Source organism: Echinops telfairi, unplaced genomic scaffold (assembly GCF_000313985.2).
Source record: "Echinops telfairi isolate 266 unplaced genomic scaffold, ASM31398v2 ScPeMD7_2291;HRSCAF=2852, whole genome shotgun sequence".
NCBI classification, from domain to species: domain Eukaryota; kingdom Metazoa; phylum Chordata; class Mammalia; order Afrosoricida; family Tenrecidae; genus Echinops; species Echinops telfairi.
The window spans coordinates 1,306,952-1,323,901 of record NW_022106189.1 but is presented as its reverse complement, the minus strand read 5'-3'; the positions used below and the strand labels follow the sequence as shown (position 1 = coordinate 1,323,901).

At 45.0% G+C, this 16,950-nt stretch overlaps 3 protein-coding genes across 8 annotated transcripts in view; 1 reads left to right on the top strand and 2 right to left on the bottom strand.

Annotated features, from left to right (window-relative positions):
- The window catches only part of CEP89 (centrosomal protein 89), an 83,116-nt gene extending 78,360 nt beyond the window's left edge, over positions 1-4,756 (bottom strand). Inside the window, 2 exon segments of the mRNA XM_045293871.1 lie at positions 2,963-3,069; positions 4,673-4,756. Coding sequence (XP_045149806.1) covers positions 2,963-3,069; positions 4,673-4,711 — 146 coding nt within the window. The 5' untranslated portion in view covers positions 4,712-4,756.
- Positions 4,757-5,044: 288 nt separating this feature from the next.
- On the top strand, positions 5,045-10,358 carry FAAP24 (FA core complex associated protein 24). 6 transcript variants are annotated; one of them, XM_045293763.1, is made up of 5 exons: positions 5,045-5,131; positions 5,280-5,356; positions 5,626-5,678; positions 8,183-8,335; positions 9,672-10,358. In XM_045293763.1, exons 2-5 carry the CDS (start codon positions 5,293-5,295, stop codon positions 9,939-9,941), a joined length of 540 nt encoding a protein of 179 aa, XP_045149698.1. In that variant the 5' UTR covers positions 5,045-5,131; positions 5,280-5,292; the 3' UTR covers positions 9,942-10,358. The 6 variants fall into 6 exon arrangements, with proteins under 6 accessions (XP_045149698.1, XP_045149696.1, XP_004704966.1 ...); XM_045293761.1 differs by having other exon boundaries at positions 5,280-5,398; XM_004704909.3 differs by having other exon boundaries at positions 5,280-5,398; positions 5,539-5,678.
- A 2,173-nt stretch (positions 10,359-12,531) lies between these two features.
- RHPN2 (rhophilin Rho GTPase binding protein 2) overlaps positions 12,532-16,950 on the bottom strand; it is a 66,828-nt gene continuing 62,409 nt past the window's right edge. Inside the window, exon 15 of the mRNA XM_004704718.2 lies at positions 12,532-13,866. Within this exon, the coding sequence (XP_004704775.1) occupies positions 13,606-13,866 (261 nt within the window). The 3' untranslated portion in view covers positions 12,532-13,605. The remainder of the gene's footprint in view (positions 13,867-16,950) is intronic.

Sequence of the window (16,950 nt, the reverse complement as noted above, 5' to 3'; positions counted from 1 at the left end):
AGTGGAGAGGAAATGTTTTGAGAATGATGAGGGCAATGAATGTACAAATGTGCTTTACACAATTGATGTATGTATGGATTGTGATAAGGTTGTATGAGCCCCTAATAAAATAATTTAAAAAATAAAATAAAACCCAAGCCAAAAGAAAATGTTTTGAAAATGATGATGGCAACAAATGTGCAAATATGTTTGACACAATGAATGGATATATGGATTGTGATAGGAGTTGTACAAGTCCCCAATAAAACATTTTTTTAAAATAAATAAATTAAAAAAAACAACAAGATGTGTTTATAGCAGCATTATTTCTAGTGGCCCCCAAACCAGAAACAAACCAAATACCCACCAACAGGTGGATGGATTAGAAATTTCATGTTTTGTTCACACAAGGGATAATTATTGAGCAATAAGTAGGGCTGGCAATAAGTAGGGCTGGCAATAAGTAGGGCTCCCAGCAACACAGCTAAACCTCAAAATAACTATGTTGCATGAAAGCAGTCAGCATCATTCCTTATTGTAATTCCACTGATATGAAATTCCAAATTGATGTTCAGCGACACAGAGCAGACCAGGGGACCTGGGGGAGGGAGCAGGTTGGATATGGAAGTGGGAGGTGGGAGTGGGAAATTACAAAGTGGCGTGAGATGCTTATTATTCTAATTGTGGTGATCGCTTCATTGATGTAAACGTATGCCAAAAGTCATCAAAGTATGCATTTTAAATAGGTTTAGTTTATGATAAATAAATTACAACCTAAGATTAACAATAAATAAATGACGGTCTCAAGCAAAAACAGTAGCAATGTACGTGTACTGCGGAGCGTAAAACATAGAAATAAAATGTATGACAGCCAGATGGGAGGAAGGAAAAGGAGGTAAACTGGTGTAAGGTTCTTACTCTATGACATGAAGTGGAATGAGATTAAAGATTGAACTGGGGAGAAAAAGTGAACAAATCAAGACTGGATTAAATGTTACTTTTCAGAAATTAAAAAATGTAGAAATATGCCATATTAGCCAAAGTCAAGTTGATTATTTTGAGGTTGAAAAGTTTACATGCCAAAGAGACTAGAGAGAGACTTTCTAATGAGTCTACAGCATGCTTGCCATGAAATGATGTTTTATTTGTTCTGATCTATAATCGCATATGATGACCTGTGTGATAGTAACATAATTTCAGGCGACTTGAAAATAGTGCAAGGGTGGAGTCTAGCTTTTCAATCAGGTCACAGGCTGACGGTGTCTCCTGGTGGCCGGGGCCATCTCATAAGGAATATTCTGGGGAATTCGCCCACTCTACCTTCACCTTTCTGTTAAGAGCTGGCGATGTGCCTGCATTCTGCATCATTGCATGTGGCTTTGTGAGTCTGAAGAGGGACGGATGGTCTAGTATTGGACTTAAGGAACTGAGTTGGACTGGGCTGGGATGTTTTATTGAAACGTAATTACTTCTTGATATAAAGCTCTCACAAAGGACTCAAGTAGAAAACAAATGTTTTGAGAATGATGATATGTTGACACAATGGATGGATGGATGGATTGTGATAAGAGTTGTACGAGCCTCCTATAAAAAAAATTTTTAAAAAAAGAAGCTCTCACTTACACATGTATCAATGTGACTAGATTTGTTTCTCTAGTCCACCTAGCCTAATACAACCTGCTACGTGGGTATCATTAAAAAAGTGAAGGGTTATCTGTTAATTTGATTCCACTCAATGTAACGCCTACCAAGCGGCCTTACCCTGCATGGGTCTGATAAAAAGGTGTGTGTAGGGGGAGAAGGGGGGAACAGGGGGAGAAGACTGATAAGATTCACCTGTGAGTAATTATGACCTAGATTCCCTGCAATGCTATCCTGCTGAATATAAAATGAGCCCACTGAGAAGCAGGGGGTGTGGCCTCATCACCAACAAGAGCCAGGAATGGAGCCGGTCTTCTGGCCCCAGCATCTGGCTCACCCCTGCCTGACCTTCAGATTTTGGACTGGACAGCACCTACCACAAAGTGAGACATTCCTGAAACTTTTTTGAGTTTCTGCAGCAATTTGAAGAACCCAGAAATGTGAGGAAATCATCCTCAATGAAGCTGAATAGCACCATTGAAGAGTTGGGCATTTGGGGATCATCCATCCCCAACTCCTTGGAGTAGTCTGATTATTAATTCTTCTCAAAGAGATGATTACCACAGGGTTATAATCTAATGTAAATGCTGACGTAGCAGCAGTTTAACACAATATTCTAATTTCAAAGAACACTTTTAAAAAACATCACCTTTGAATGAACTTAGTCCTCATTGACTATTACTAGTCAAGGCAGACTGCTTTCTCGATTAAAAACAGGCTAAAATTCTCCTGGGCCTTAAATCCTGAAGGCTGAGGTCAGGGCTAAGTATGAAAGAATGCAGTTATCAACTACGCTGTAAGTACCAGCGGGTAGGGAACCCAAAGCCCTGGCAAGTGAACATGCTCCTCCTTCCTTCCTTCCTTCCCTAAAGCAGGTGAGCCCGGGTGCTGCAGTGGGTTACGCATGGGGCAGCAGTTTGAAACCACCAGCTGGCTCTTGGGAGAAAGATGAGGATCTCTACTCCTGTAGAGTTAGTCTCAGAAACCCACAGGGGCAGTTCTATGCTGACCTAGAAGGTTGTTATGAATTGTTGGCATTAACTCGATGGCAGTGAATCTGGCTTTGAGTCTAGTGCTTTTACATTTTTTTGTAGTAGTAGTGACTGCATCTAGGTATGAAATGTGAGGACACTATGTAGTGTAAAGAGAAGGAAGTCCATTATCCCACAGAGAAATGATATTAAGTGTCTCACGATACAAGTGTAATAAATATTTCTAAGGACGTGATTTTATCGACTTGTCAGAGTATGAGCAGATCCCAGGGTGCAGAGCTTGGTAGCAGAGCACAGGCCCCGGGACCTCTGACAGAGGCGATCCCGGTGCCCACTCATCTGACACTCACCTCGGTCTCTCTGGAGAGGGGTTGGGGCTGCGGGGAGGAGGTGTGCGTGGCACCGCTGGCTTCGGTGCGATGCTGGCTGCAGGGAGGAGGCCATGGGCAATATACTTCTGCAAAACAATGATAGCCAGTGGAAGTCATGGTGAGGGTGAGGGCAACCCCTTGCCCTGGGCACTGCCACCACCATCCCCTTCTACTCTAGTTATCCCTCTTGGGAGTGCCCCCCTCCAGCCATTTGTTAAGTTGACATGTCCACTTCCGGGGAGATGCCCACAGGCAGGAAGAGTTTTATTCACCTTTGGATTCCCAGAGGCTGACCCTCAGTAAAAGTAGGCCCTTTAAAAAGATGACTTGTTTTATTTCTTTAGATGAGGGATGCCAGAGTATGCTACACATTCCTCATACCACTATCTGCATCTGCTAGCCACAGCCCTCCTGCTTCCACTCCCAAAAGCGAGGGCCGCTACACTCAGTGAAAAGTCAGCTGGCTCAACCAATTGTGGATTCCAGGGTTGGGCAAGGGGCAGTGTCAGCAGATTGTTGGGAGTCGGAATACTACCGGCAAATAGGAAAGACAGGACGTGTGGACAGAGAACAAGGTTGGGAGTATGAGCACTCGGAAAGATTAGGAGGGAAGCATTCCAGGCAGAAGGAATAGAGAAGCCTGGTCTTGGAGGGACAGGGGGGTACTGCATTGGGATCTAATGAGAGGATACGATTTTAAGTTTTAAAAGAATCTCTTTGAAATAAGAGTGATGCAAATCAAAGACAGAGGGAATCAATGAGACTATGGACTAATGGACGACACAAACATCAGTCTCCACCACCCCAAGACGGAAAGAGCTAGATGATGCCTGGCTACCACTGCCAGCTGCCCCGAAAGGGATCCCAAACCTGGATGGAGTGGGAGAAAACTGATCATAAAAGAGATCAGGCTTACTGGTCAAGTACAGACTGTGGCCCTTACTCACCCTTCAGGTCTGGAAATGAACTCACCCTCTGCCCCCATGGCTCAATTTTCAGCCAAAAGACAGATCTCTAAGGGGAGCAATAGAACTCCAGATGCACAAACACTTAAATTTAACAGCCATCTGAGATCAAAAGAGCAGCCTTTTCCCGGGGCCAAAGTGCAGAAGGGTTAGGAACGGAAACAGGAAACACAGGGAGGGTGTGGGATACGTGATGCTACCTTGAAGGGGTTGCGATGAAGCAAAATATGGATGAAATGTCAAAAACCTTCACCCAGTTCACAGTAGAAAGTTAAGGGGAAAACATCCCGTTGGAGGAAGAAAGAATCCCTTTGGCCGCCTGTTATGTGGAGAAGGGACTCCGGGAAGAGCAAGAGTGGAAGCCGGGAAACTGCTGCAACAGTCTTGGTGGCAAGCTGGAGGTCAATGTCGCATCGACCCGTTCTGAGACGCCCGTCCAAGGGGATAGAACCGATAGGACTTTCTGATGGGGCGTCCCTGGTGGGTTGGGGAGGGCAGAACCAAGAACGAGCTCCCCGGCACGTGAGCGAATGTAGGAGGGAAGACCGGGTGAACCCTGTCCGATGGGGGCCAACCCTCGGGAGAGGATTCTATAGAACACAAACTACTAGGCCTTCCCAAACGAGCAACGCCTCCGTCTCAGTCCAATCCCCAAGGCCCTTGCCCGCTAACTCGGGGCCCCACGGCGTCGAAGCGCGGGGCAGGCGAGCGTCCACGCACTTACAAAGTGGCTCTTGCGGCTTCTCCGAAAGCTCAGCGGCATCCTGACAGCCGGCGAAGGCCTCGCCGCGGCCGCTTCCTGAGAAAGATTCCCGCTAGTCTGGCCCGGCCGCGGACGCTCCTGTCTTCGCATCTGACTTTGCAACAGCCACGCCCGTCATTGGCTCGGTTTTCTCGTCAACCAATCAAAGCCAAGGGTACTGCCATGGCCGTCGCTCCTGACAACCAGCGGGTCCCATTCAAATCTTCACCAGGGCGGAAACAGGCCAGACGTTCCGCGCTCTTATTGGCCCGTTCAGATGTCCATTCCCGATGCCACGGCCTATCGGCGCTCTCGGAGGCGGAGCCGAGCGAGGACGAGGCCGGAGCCCGCGTCTGCCCCCGGAACCGCTCCGGGAGAGAGCTGGGTCGGCTGAGTCGGAGCCGCGCACGTCTGAACTGAGGTGACGAGAATGTGAGACAGGTACGTGGAGTGGTGTTTCATGATCCTTCCCAGCCTTTCCAAGGATCCAGTCAGAACTGGGATCTAGCCCCCGAAGCCCCGACTTTGAGTGGGATGTGGGGCTTTGGGCAGAACCTGCTCCGCTATCATCTAGCGTTTCTCTCTTTAGATCCAGGCCACCGATGGAAAGGAGCCTCCCTGATGGCACAGGCCCCATATATGTGCCTTTGGGGCACATCGTGGCCTGTGAGAGATGGCGTGGGTCACAGCTGGCACAAGAGATGCAAGGTCCACGGGCTGCCCTCTGTTTGATCCTGCCCACCCCCAAACCTTCCCTTCAACCCCATCCCCCCACCCCCGCCAGTGCCCTTTTAAAAATGTCACTTTTTCTCTCAAGCTCGCCATGCTCATTTTCATCTCTTTTTAAGGCAAAATTAAACTCGCGTTTGAGGAGGGACTCACACCGGTAGATTTTTACTTGTCTAACAGATCCTGTATTCTCTATGTTACCGAAGCCGATTTGGTGGCAGGAAAAGGCTACAGAAAGAGGCTTGTTCAGATCAGAAATGTAAGTATTGCGTTACATAACTAGAAGTGAAAACTTATTTGTGTATCTCTCGCCCTTCCCCGTCGTTTGCCACAATTTGCAAAAAAGACAAAAGAATTTTTTTATTGGGGGCTTGTACAACTCTTATCACAATTCATTCATCTATCCATTGTGTCAAGCACATTTGTACATTCATTGCCCTCATCATTCTCAAAACATTTGCTCTCCACTTAAGCACCTGGCATCAGCTCATTTTTCCCCTCCCTCCCTGCAACCCCTCCCTCGCGAACCTTTGCTAATTTATAAATTATTATTTTGTCATGTCTTACACTGTCTCCCTTCACCCACTTTTCAGTTGTCCATCCCCCAGAGAGGAGGTTATATGTAGATCCTTGTAATTGGTTCCCCCTTTCTACTCCACCTTCCCTCCACCCTCCCGGAATTGCCACTCTCACTACTGGTCCTGAGGGGTTCTTCTGTCCTGGATTCTCTGTGTTCCCAGTTCCTATCTGTACCACTGTACATCTGTTGGTCTAACTGGATTTGTAAGGTAGAATTGGGATCATGATGGGGGAGGGGGGATGAGCATTTAAGAACTAGAAGAAAGTTGTATGTTTCATCGTTGCTACACTGTACCCTGACTGGCTCTTTTGTCTCCTCCCCCAGACCCTTCTGTAAGGGGATGCCCAGTTGCCAACAGATGGGTCTTGGGTCCCCACTCTGCACTCCCCCTCATTCACAATGATATGATTTTTTTTGTTTGATGCCTGACACCTGATCCCATCAACACCTAATAATCACATGGGCTGGTGTGCTTCTTCCACATAGGCTTGCCTCTGAGCTAGATCACCGCTTATTTATCTTCAAGCCTTTAAGACCCAAGATGCTATATCTTTTGATTGCTGGGCACTATCAGCTTTCTTCACCACATTTAGTTATGCTCCCACTTTGTCTTCAGCGATCATGTCAGGAAGGTGAGCATCATAGAATGCCAGTTTAATAGAACAAAGTGTTCTTGCATTGAGGGAGCACTTGAGTGGAGGCCCAATGTCCATCTGCTGCCGTAATACCAAACCTATAAATATATGTACATAGATCTATTTCCCCATCAGCATATATTAATGTATTTACATATGTACATGCCTGTATTTAGACCTGTATAAATGCCCTTTGCCTCCTGGCTCTTTCCTTTTACTTTCCTATTGTCCCACTATCATGCTCAGCCTTCATTTGGGTTTCAGTAATTCCTCTTGGTCACATTGCCCTTGATCAAGCCCCACCAGGCCTCTTACACCCCCCTCACCACCAATTTTGGATCACTTGTTGTTCCCTTGTCCCTGGGTTTGTTAACACCCACTTCCTTTCCCCCACCTCTCCCTCTCCCATGTCCCCCCGGAACCCTCAGTCCTGTTGTTTTCTCCTCCAGATTGTTCATCCAGCCTATCTCATCTAGATAGACCTGCAGAAATAATAATGTGCAGACACAAAAAGAGCAAAACAAAGCAACAAAAGAAAACCAATGACAAAAAAAGAGAAAAACCTGTAAATAGTTCAAGGTTTGTTGACCTTTCGGAGTGTTTTCCAGTGAAGTCTGATGAGGTGCTTAGCCTTGGCCCCAAAGTCTATTTTTGGTATTTCCTCGGGACTCCTTGCTCTGCTCCCCTTGCTGTTCTGTTGCACGCCCTTAGTGTTTTCCTCAGTGTGGTGTGGTCAGGTCGGGCCCAATTCCTACACTGTGTCTCCAGTGTTGTCTCCCGTAGGGCTGTGGGTCAGTGAGGTATGTCGTGTCTCGTAGTGGGGACAGCCATATGGTCCTCTCTGTGCACTGGCTACTCTGAGCAGGAATATCGTTGCCAAGGCTTGGTGGGCCAAGATGTGCTCCACTCTCTCTTCCTCCCCCTTCATTTGCTCCCGTGTGCTCTGATCAGACATGGCCCTATCCCTAAGCTTTAGCTTCAGTGCTAAGACAAAAGAATTGACCACTCCAAACACCCTGCCTTCTCTTTTCCCTGATATCTAGGTCTTTCTTAATAATCTTTCAAATAATTTCATTGCCAAATTCTCACTTTTCTCTTTGGATCCATGGAACGTTCATTTTATTGGGCACATAAACAGTGGAAAAATATATGAAATATTGTCAGGTAGTAATAAAGAATTCTAAAAAGTAATAAAGCAGGTAAGTGAATAGAATGTGGTGGGTGGGAGTGTATTGAATATGGTGTCACCTGAATAGTGACCTTTCAGTAAAGATCTGAATTGAGTGACAGAGTGAACCATTTAAGTATATGGGGGGCAGCTGGTGCAAGGTTTTGAATAAGATAAGCATATAGTTGTTTAAATCTGATGATTTCTTTTTTACTTAATAGCTTTGTTGACATATAATTCACATATCATACTAATTGTTCAGTCATATTCAGAAGAGTTGTGCAATCATCACCACAATCAATTTCAGAACTCTATCTTCCTTCTCGTACTCATTGTTGATAGACACATTGGCTTCTGGTTTTGTGTGTTCTTCTTTGAAGTCCAGTCATCTTCAAGGGATTGTACTAGTTGAGAAGACACAGATGAGCGAGCAGTACTTCCCGGCCGCACAGAAGTTCACAGTCCTGGACCTCGGCATGGTGCTGCTTCCGGTGTGCAGCCAGAAGGAAGCAGCCAGCCTCATTATTCAGTTAGTGAGTACTGCCTCCTCCAGAGCCCTGACAGTAGTAGCCTTGATGTTGCTTCAGTCTACCGTATATACTCGAGTATAGGCGTTTTCAGCACAATTTAAATGCAGTTTTTGTAAAATTAGATGCCTCCGCTGATATTCAGGTCAGTTTATACTCGAGTTTATACAGTATATCATTCCATGTATTCGTTTATAAAACGTTTCGGAGAAATTTCCTATCAGAAACTGATTTGCCGCCCATTTTAGGCGTGGATATAACAAAATGAACTGATTGAAAACCCGCTTTTAGGCTGAGATGACTGTCATTCATCGTTCTGCACTTAAATTGTTAACATGTCAAGTTGGCTGCTCTGCTCATCTCCACATAGCTTGTGTTAGGCATTAGGGCACTTCCATGTGGAAGTTTGTATGTATATATTAACTGATTCTCAAGATCTCCACTCATTTTTCTCTAAGTTGGCTGCAGCGACTCTAAGACACTAGATTACTTCTAACCCACAGTCATCAAGCCCATTCTAACTCATGGTGGCTGGAGTTTCTGAGACTGTAAAACGTTATGGGAGCAGCCAGCCTCATCTTTCTCCCACGGAGGAGCTGTGGGTTTGAACCTCCAACCTTCCAGTTAGCAGCCTAACACCTAACACACTGTACCACTAGAACTCCTTGAGCTTACCTCAGGCCTATTAAAAATCAGCAGGCCTGAGCATGAATTCCAGTTGTTTTAGGTCTCCCTTGATTCTGATGTGTGTGCAGTTGGGTTAGGGAACCAAGCAGAAAATGCATGCAGCCCCTGTTCTCACCAGTTCTTCATGGCTCCCCTCTAGCTTCACACACACACATACACACACACACAGAGTTCTTCATGGCTCTCCTCTAGCTTCAAGCACACACACACACACACACACACACACACGCTTGTTACCTGTATAACCACCACTACCTGAGGTCCAACCTCCAGGCCCTCTCTCAAGCAGACCCCATTTAGATATGGCCTAGAGTTGAAAAGCTGCTTTACAGATAATAGAAAAAGTTCAGATTCCTCATAGTATATTTTCCATTAGGTGTATCCTAAATGTTCCAAAAATGCAAGGTTTTGCCAATTATTTACTCGTAATCTCTGGCTTTTCTTGTGTTGCCACGAGTCAACTTTCAGTAAACTTGGCTGGTGTCTGAAAAATTTATTCATAGTAGATGCAAAAATGAAAAGACACCATTGCTCCTGCAAGTCGCATTCAACTAAACAGAAAAATGAAATAGCCACATGGGATAAGACAGCCAGCTATCCAGAGGATGCCCACATGGTTTTGCCCCTCTTCTGCCACTTTCAATTTCTGCTTCAGGTCCACGAACAAGCCAAAGAGCCCAGTAAGAACCCGTTTCTCAGGAAGAAGCGCGCTCAGCTCTCCGAGCCCTCCCTCCTCCAGACGGTGCAGCAGATCCCAGGAGTTGGAAAAGTGAAAGCCCCCCTTCTGCTCCAGAAATTCCCAAGTATCCAACACCTAAGTAACGCTTCCATGCAAGAACTGGAGCATGTCGTTGGGCAAGCAGCGGCACAGCGGATTCACACGTTTTTCACACAGTCCAGTGACAGCGCACCGAGAGCCCTGTGATGTTTTCTCCTTCAGACCACAGACTACATAATCCACAGTTCAAAACTAAGAAAGAGCGTTTCCTCTTACAGCAACTAGTCAAAGACAAGTGGGGCCTAAAGGAGGCCCTCCTCTCCGGGCTCAGGCCTTGCAGTGAGTGGGTGCCCTCATTCTTCTTCCAGTATAAGAAGAGCCTGTTAATTGAAGCTCTGTGACTCAGCAGAGCTGGCCTGGGCAGATTTTAATGTGTAACCTTGACCTGCATCTCTTCTGGAAAAGGTCTTCTCATGCTTCAGGTGGTGGGTGTGAACATCTAAGGAAAACAAAACGACACCAAAGCCCTGTCTCCTCAGCCCCTTGTTCCTGCTGGCAGTGCTCCAGCTGTGCGGCAGGTCTGGGGCTTTGAGGTTGCCAGTGTAAATAAACCATTGTACTGCCTTTTAGTGACTGATTTATTTAGGTGGCTGTACGGTTTGCTTGTGTTCCTAGGCAGGTGTGTGAACACACTGTACTTGGAGAAAGGCTAGAGCCTGGAGAGCCCATGCAAATGTGTGCAAGCAAGGAAGAAAGTGTGTTTGTAAACGACCCACCAACAAGCAGCACAATGGTCATCAAGCTGATTCTGACTCATAGCGACCCTGTAGGGCAGGGTAGAACTGCACCTTTGGGGTTCCAAGATTGTCACTCTTTCCATAGAAAGCCCCATTTTTCTCCCAGCCGGCAGCTGGTGGTTTTGATGCTGATCTTGCAGTTAGCAGCCCAAAGCCTAAGAGGCAGGGGCCCAAACAGCACTGCCCATTCACACAATAAACACAAAGTTGTCAGATAATTTAAAAGGTATTAACATAATTTGAGAGCTCTTTTAATTCCTGTTTTGTGAAGTATCAGTTATTTTTTAAAAACCCAAGCAATAAAAACATTGTATTAAGGTAGAAAGCATTTAAAAGAAGGAATTAAAATGAAATCAATGTTTAAAAAAGGAATTAGCTAAGAATGATGACAGCCGCCCCAGCATTCACCAATAGATGACTGCACACGCACACTGTGCGTGCACACAGTGCATGCTATACAGCCCTAAGGGATGGTGGACTCTGGAGAGTAATTACAAAAGGACAAATGTTGTGATTGCATTTTCTTAAACAGAGAACAACATTCATTGGTGGTTACCAGATGGATGGAGGGCATCGTGGGAAATGACTGTCTAGAAGTTATTTTGGGTGATGCAACATCTAATACCAAATGTCAGTGAAGTGAGCCTAGCTTGACCAAGGGAGCAATGTCACTAAGCCACAAGAAAAAAGGGAATTGCTCCGGCACCTTACCAAAAATACCTCTGTGTGGGTATATACGTATGCACACAAATGTGGATAGGTGTATATCCCAGGCCCAGGGCTGTTGAGTCTGTTCCAATTCATAATGACGACAACAGAACTCCATAGGGTTTCAGAGACTGTAAGTCTTTATGGTAGCAGACCGCCTCATCTGTAGAGCAGCTAGTGGGTTCAAACCATTAACCTTTTGCTTAGTAGCACATCACTTAACCCATAACTTCTGTTGTGTGTGTATATGCATGCATGTGTGTGTGTGATTCGACATTCCTATATTTAAGCAGCCACATGGGGAGTTCTTTTATGGATATTTCTTAGACATAACCAATACTTGGTGAGATTCGTTTTCTGGGTTTGAAGGCTTAGTCTCATGGGATAACTGAATTGGCATAATAGAGTTCATAAAGCTCATGTTCTACCCCTAGTTTGAGGCCTTAAAAGCTCAAGAGCTTTTAAATGATGGCATTAGAAAGCACAAAAATACAAAGGGCTCTTGGGAATTGCAAACCAACCAACAATGTTTCTGGGTTTGCAGGATTAGGATCACAATTTCATAAGCCATCTCAAGGATGGCCTGTAAAATACGTTCACAAGATGCTGTTCTAGAACCTACTTTCACAAGAAGTGTCTAGGTCCTAAGAGCGTGTGGCCATCTAAGATACAACTATTGCTCGAAAGAAGGAAAAAGGCTCAGAGAAGAAACTACTCTACAGGACTAATACTGTCCCATAGCCGTATCTACCTCGAGGCCAGAGGAACTAGATGATGCCTGGCTTCCACTGTCAACTGTTCTTACCTGGACCACCGTAGATGGGCAGCTCCAGATAGAATGGGAGAGAAATATGGACTAGAACCTCAGGTTTTTTAAATACCCAGACTCGCTGGACCAGTTGAGACTGAGACTCCCCAAGATTATTGCCCTGAGATACTCTTTAAACCTTGAATCCAAACAACCTTGAGGTCACCTTTAGCAAAGTAACAGATTGGCCCACAAAATAACATGTTATTACCTATGAGTACTGCATGCCATTAAGAAGTTGTTCTGACACCAAACAGCCAATAATCAGGTTTAAAACCAAGATGAGAATGTAAGGGGGCAGGGAAACTAGGTTCCGAGCAACAGAACCAGAGCAGAAAGAATTGAAAATGTCCCTGAATTTTGAAGAAGGCAACCAATGTCATTGAACAGTCTGAACCGATATGGTTAAATGGGAACTGAGAATCTGTTGTGTACATTTGCACCCCACACACAAGAAAATGTTAGTGAAAAACAAAACGTGACACTCAGTGTAAAGGAATGTTTATTTAAATATTGATACAAACGTGGCCCTAGGAGTAGTGAATACACTTTCCTAAAGGTGGTCGATCCCTTTTGATATTGCACGACAGAAAACACTTAGATTCTTGTTAATTCTCAAAACATGGATTTCAGCATCACATCGTTTTAACTCTACCCAGGTATACATGTATTCTGTCAATAGTGAGCCTCGAGAGAATCAGTCTCATCCAACTTACTTACAACAAGATAACCTGGCTGGCAGAATAAGAATTCGAGAGAGCTCCGAATCGTGTCCATCTTTACTTGAAAGAAAAAAGTGAAGCTCGTTTTGTTTTTAACCCAAGACTTTTAAAATATATAACTATGTGTTTTCTACTTTAAACAAAATGAAAAGTGTTTTGAGTATCAAACAGTATCTTATCTACCTTGTAGATAGCATCTTCATCTAACACTGCCACTGTGTTAGCAATTCGTAAATGACCTGAAATTAGAAATGACCAAGCTGCCCCTAAGTTGTCTTCATTTTAAAAGTCCTGACAAATTTGGCACTAGGCTTTGTCTGGAAATAGCATTCAAATTCTGTGGAGGTAACAGTAAAATGCCGTCATTTTAGATTCAGGAGGAAGCATTAGGAAGCAGCTCTTGGAAGTTTCTAGAACACTAATTTAGATTTATTACTGTAGTCCCCCTGACCTGCCTTAAACCAGGGTCGTCCTGAAGTTTGGTGAAAGACCTTTTATGACTCAAATCTGGGACTTCTCAATCGGACTGAAGTAGGTAATGCAGACTTCACTCTGACTGCGACTGCAAAGTTACCACTGCCAGCATTAGCCACATGTCAACACTGCCTATTTACAACACTTAATAAATAACATGCAGCAATATCGTGACACTTGAATCAGTGTGTTATCCTCAAATTTCTAGAGGCTTCTTGTTACTTTCACCCATAAAGAATCCTGGCAATGAGCTCAGACTAAGACAACCCAGATGTAAGAGAAGTTGCTCATTATGGCACAGTTATTAAGGTCGCGCCAGTCCTCAGAAATGCCCTGGTCTAGACGGCTCCGTTTTCTTCACATTAGTACAAAGAACTGTCGGCATTGAGAAGGCTGAATGGAGAGGGGAGCTTCTTCTTGACGTTCGGCCTCGCGACCCCAACTGATGGGAGGCACATGGTGCTGGCGGACTTCTGCCGGTTCTTGTTGGTGCCCCAACTCAGGAAGGAGAGCTTCTTTGTGATTTTCTTGGTTTTGTCCGTTTTGTCATCATCCTCTATGGCTAAACAGATCATGGAGTATGTTTTCTGCATGCCCACGGAGTAGGTGGCACACTTGCTGTGCTGCACATGTAAAACATAAAGCAGGAAGAGAAGAGGTATGAGCAGTCCTCCAGGTTCACAGGTGCTTGAGGAGTTAGAGACGCGCTTTCTGTACGTACAGCACCTCCTTTCAAACCAAGACGACATGATTCAGAACTTGGGTATGAAACACATGCACAGAATGTGGGTCTTAAAAGCAATGACCAGTCTTAAGGAATATACTTAGTAATTTAGGCTTAGTAACCAAGACTCACTCGTTTGGGTTTTTATTACCTTTGAAAAGTAATACATCCTTATCATTTGATCTCTTCTTTGACCCATTTTAAAACTTAAAAAAAAAAGTGAAGGGGGAAATGCACTCTACTCGGATTAACTCTTCGGTGAATCCCCTCTGTCCATAGACCAGGGATGTGAATAGCCTTGCTATCATGCTGAGTGCAATGGAAATCAGATTACTGCCAATGCAGTTGGGTTAAAATTTAGCACCGTATCACTTAGTCTCTGTTCTGACCCACTTTTAACTTGTTCTATTTTTTAATATTTTCTGCTTTGTTTCTAATTGAGGCTTTCTGTTTTACTTTAGTTTTTATTGTTGCCTTTGGTATGTTTTCTGAACATGATATCCATCTATAGAGAAAGTAACTAGATTAATAGTTTCTTGGAGGAATTGCAGGGTAGATTGGAGGGAAATAGGGAGTTAATAACAATGAGTACAAGAAAGAAGAAAATGTTCTAAAATTGATTGTGATGCTTATTGTCCAACTCCTAATATTATTGAACTATTGAATTGTATGACATGTGACTTATACAAGGATAACCCCCCCCCAAAAAACGGAATTTTTTAAAAAGCTATGTATTTAAATTTTTTCACAAAACAACCTTATCACCTTCAAAGTATTCTCCATTACACTTAAATTTGTCAAATCTGTGATTCCATTCTTGAAGACATTTTTCAAACTCATCTGTTTGGAGGACTGAAAGCACCTCCCTTGTTTTTTTCTTCACCTGTTGTATGTCCTCAAATCACTATCCTTTCATGTCCCTCTTCATTCAAGGAAACAAAAAGAAGTCACACGGAGTGAGATCAGTCAGGTGAGTAAGGTATGTGGGGCAAGAAAGGCACGCTGTTTTTTGCCAAAGACTGGCACACTGAGTGGCTGCATGAGCAGGGACATTGTCATGGTACCAAAACCAGTCCCCCGTCTGCCACTTTTTTGTCACACACTGTTATGCAGTCTTTTCAGAACCTCTAAATAGAAAGCTTGATTAACAGTCTGACCTGGTAGAATGACCTCTAAATGCAATATCCCCCTCACATCAAAAAAGCAATGAGCATCTCTTGATCTTTGATTGCACTTGCCAAGCTTTTGGGGGGGTGAGGTGACCAATGGCGTCTTCCACTGGCTTAATTGATGTTTGCTTTCAGGGTCGTAAGAATAGCACCATGGCTTGTCACCAGTAATGACCTTGGGGAAAAAAGTCTGGGTGGCTTAGGAGCTATTCTTTCTTTTCTTTTTTTGCTGCAAAAGGAGGCTTTATTGTTTCTATTTGATCCACAGCTTGGGAGAGGGGTTCCGGAGCTGGGCAATGCGACTGCAGGGGCAGGTTCGGGCAGAGGTGGAGGCAGAGGGCCTCCACAGGCGCCTAGATCTGTTTGAGGGCAGGCCTCTCTAAAAGATCCTTGCCCCACCGGCCTAGGGGCTGGCCAGCCTGTGGAGGTTGGTCAGGTGGTCGCCCATCTCCTTGAGGAGTTTCACCTCCTTGTCCAGGAAGTGGTTCTCCAGAAAGTCACAGAGATGGGGGTCTGTATGAGTAGACCCCATGGCATACAGGCCCAGAAGGGCCTGGGCCAGGGCCACTTCCATGGGGTCCAGGGTTCTACCCCACTCCTCTTGGGACAGCTTCTGCACATCCTGGAAGAGAGTGCAGCTGCGTGCTGCTTCTGCAGCTGCAAGAGACGCTTGGCGCCCTTGCGCTTCACTTCACCAGCCTGTGGAAGAATCATCGCAGTCAAAAAGGAAGCCCAGAGAGAACTAGGTCTTGTAAGAGGCCTGCAGATGCAGGCTGACCAGAGGGTTGACGCCAGCCTCCGCTTCTGTGGAATATTTCTGATGGATCTGAGAGCTCATGATTGGTCGGTGTGGAGGTCCTCGCACACAAAATAAAACAGTGTTAGCTCGTCCCAGTAAGAGATGGAGGCCAAGAAGATGGTGCCGGAGGTGATGCCTGGAGAGGACACTGGAGAGTGGTCGGGCGATGGAGGAAGCGAGTCTCCAGGGCGATGGAGGAAGCGAGTCTCCAGGTCTATTCCGTTCAAACACAGGAAGACACACATCCACGAGACCACTGGGCGAGCTTCAGGAGCTGTTCTTTCAAACCATGGAATGTTTCTACTAGATGCTCTTTCTCCTGGTCAGAACCCGAGGCACACATTTCAAAGCGACCCTTCTCATTGCTGAATTTTCTGTTAAATTTCGCTGCATCAAAAAAAAAAAAATCACACCGAGCTCCAAGATGGTCCAGATAACTTCTCCCTCTTCAATGGTCCATCGTAGGTCTTTGAGCACAATTGTACAAATGTTGTTGGCACTTTTGGCCATTTGGGAAGTTGATGGACGTTGGAACAAGGTTTGTCATCAATCGACACTTCACCTTTTGCAAACGAGAAAACCACTCATACATTTGAGTTTTTCCCTTAGCGCTGTCCTTGTAAGCTGCATTCAACATCACAACAGTTTCTGTGGCATTTTTTCCGGTCAGGAAACAAAGTTTCACAGCCACACACTCTTCTCTTAAATCGGCCACCACAAAAAACAAGGTTCAAGTGAAACTGCTTTTATGAAAAAATTCACCATGACCAGAGAGAACCTTCCCAGGCAAAACTACCGGGTGCACTAACTCAGAGCGAGCTGCTCAATGCTTGCCTCGTGGGGAAAGGAGCACTACGAAAGCTCTGTCCAGCAGAGCTTTTGTCTGTTTTGCGGGGAGTACCCTCTCGTATGCCAATGAAATTGTTTTTAAAAACATTCTTTTAAGGGACTAGTCTACATACATTTCTGTGCATTTTGTTGTCCTCATTCCCCGTGCCTTGGGCTTCCAGCCCCC

Bases quoted from the DNA above. Each gene is read 5' to 3' on its own strand.
- FAAP24 (XM_004704909.3), top strand. From the start codon at position 5,293: ATGGAAAGGAGCCTCCCTGATGGCACAGGCCCCATATATGTGCCTTTG. The intron at 5,679-8,182 runs GTAAGTATTGCG...TCTTCTTTGAAG, and splicing joins GGCTTGTTCAGATCAGAAAT to TCCAGTCATCTTCAAGGGAT. The intron at 8,336-9,671 runs GTGAGTACTGCC...TTTCTGCTTCAG, and splicing joins CCAGCCTCATTATTCAGTTA to GTCCACGAACAAGCCAAAGA.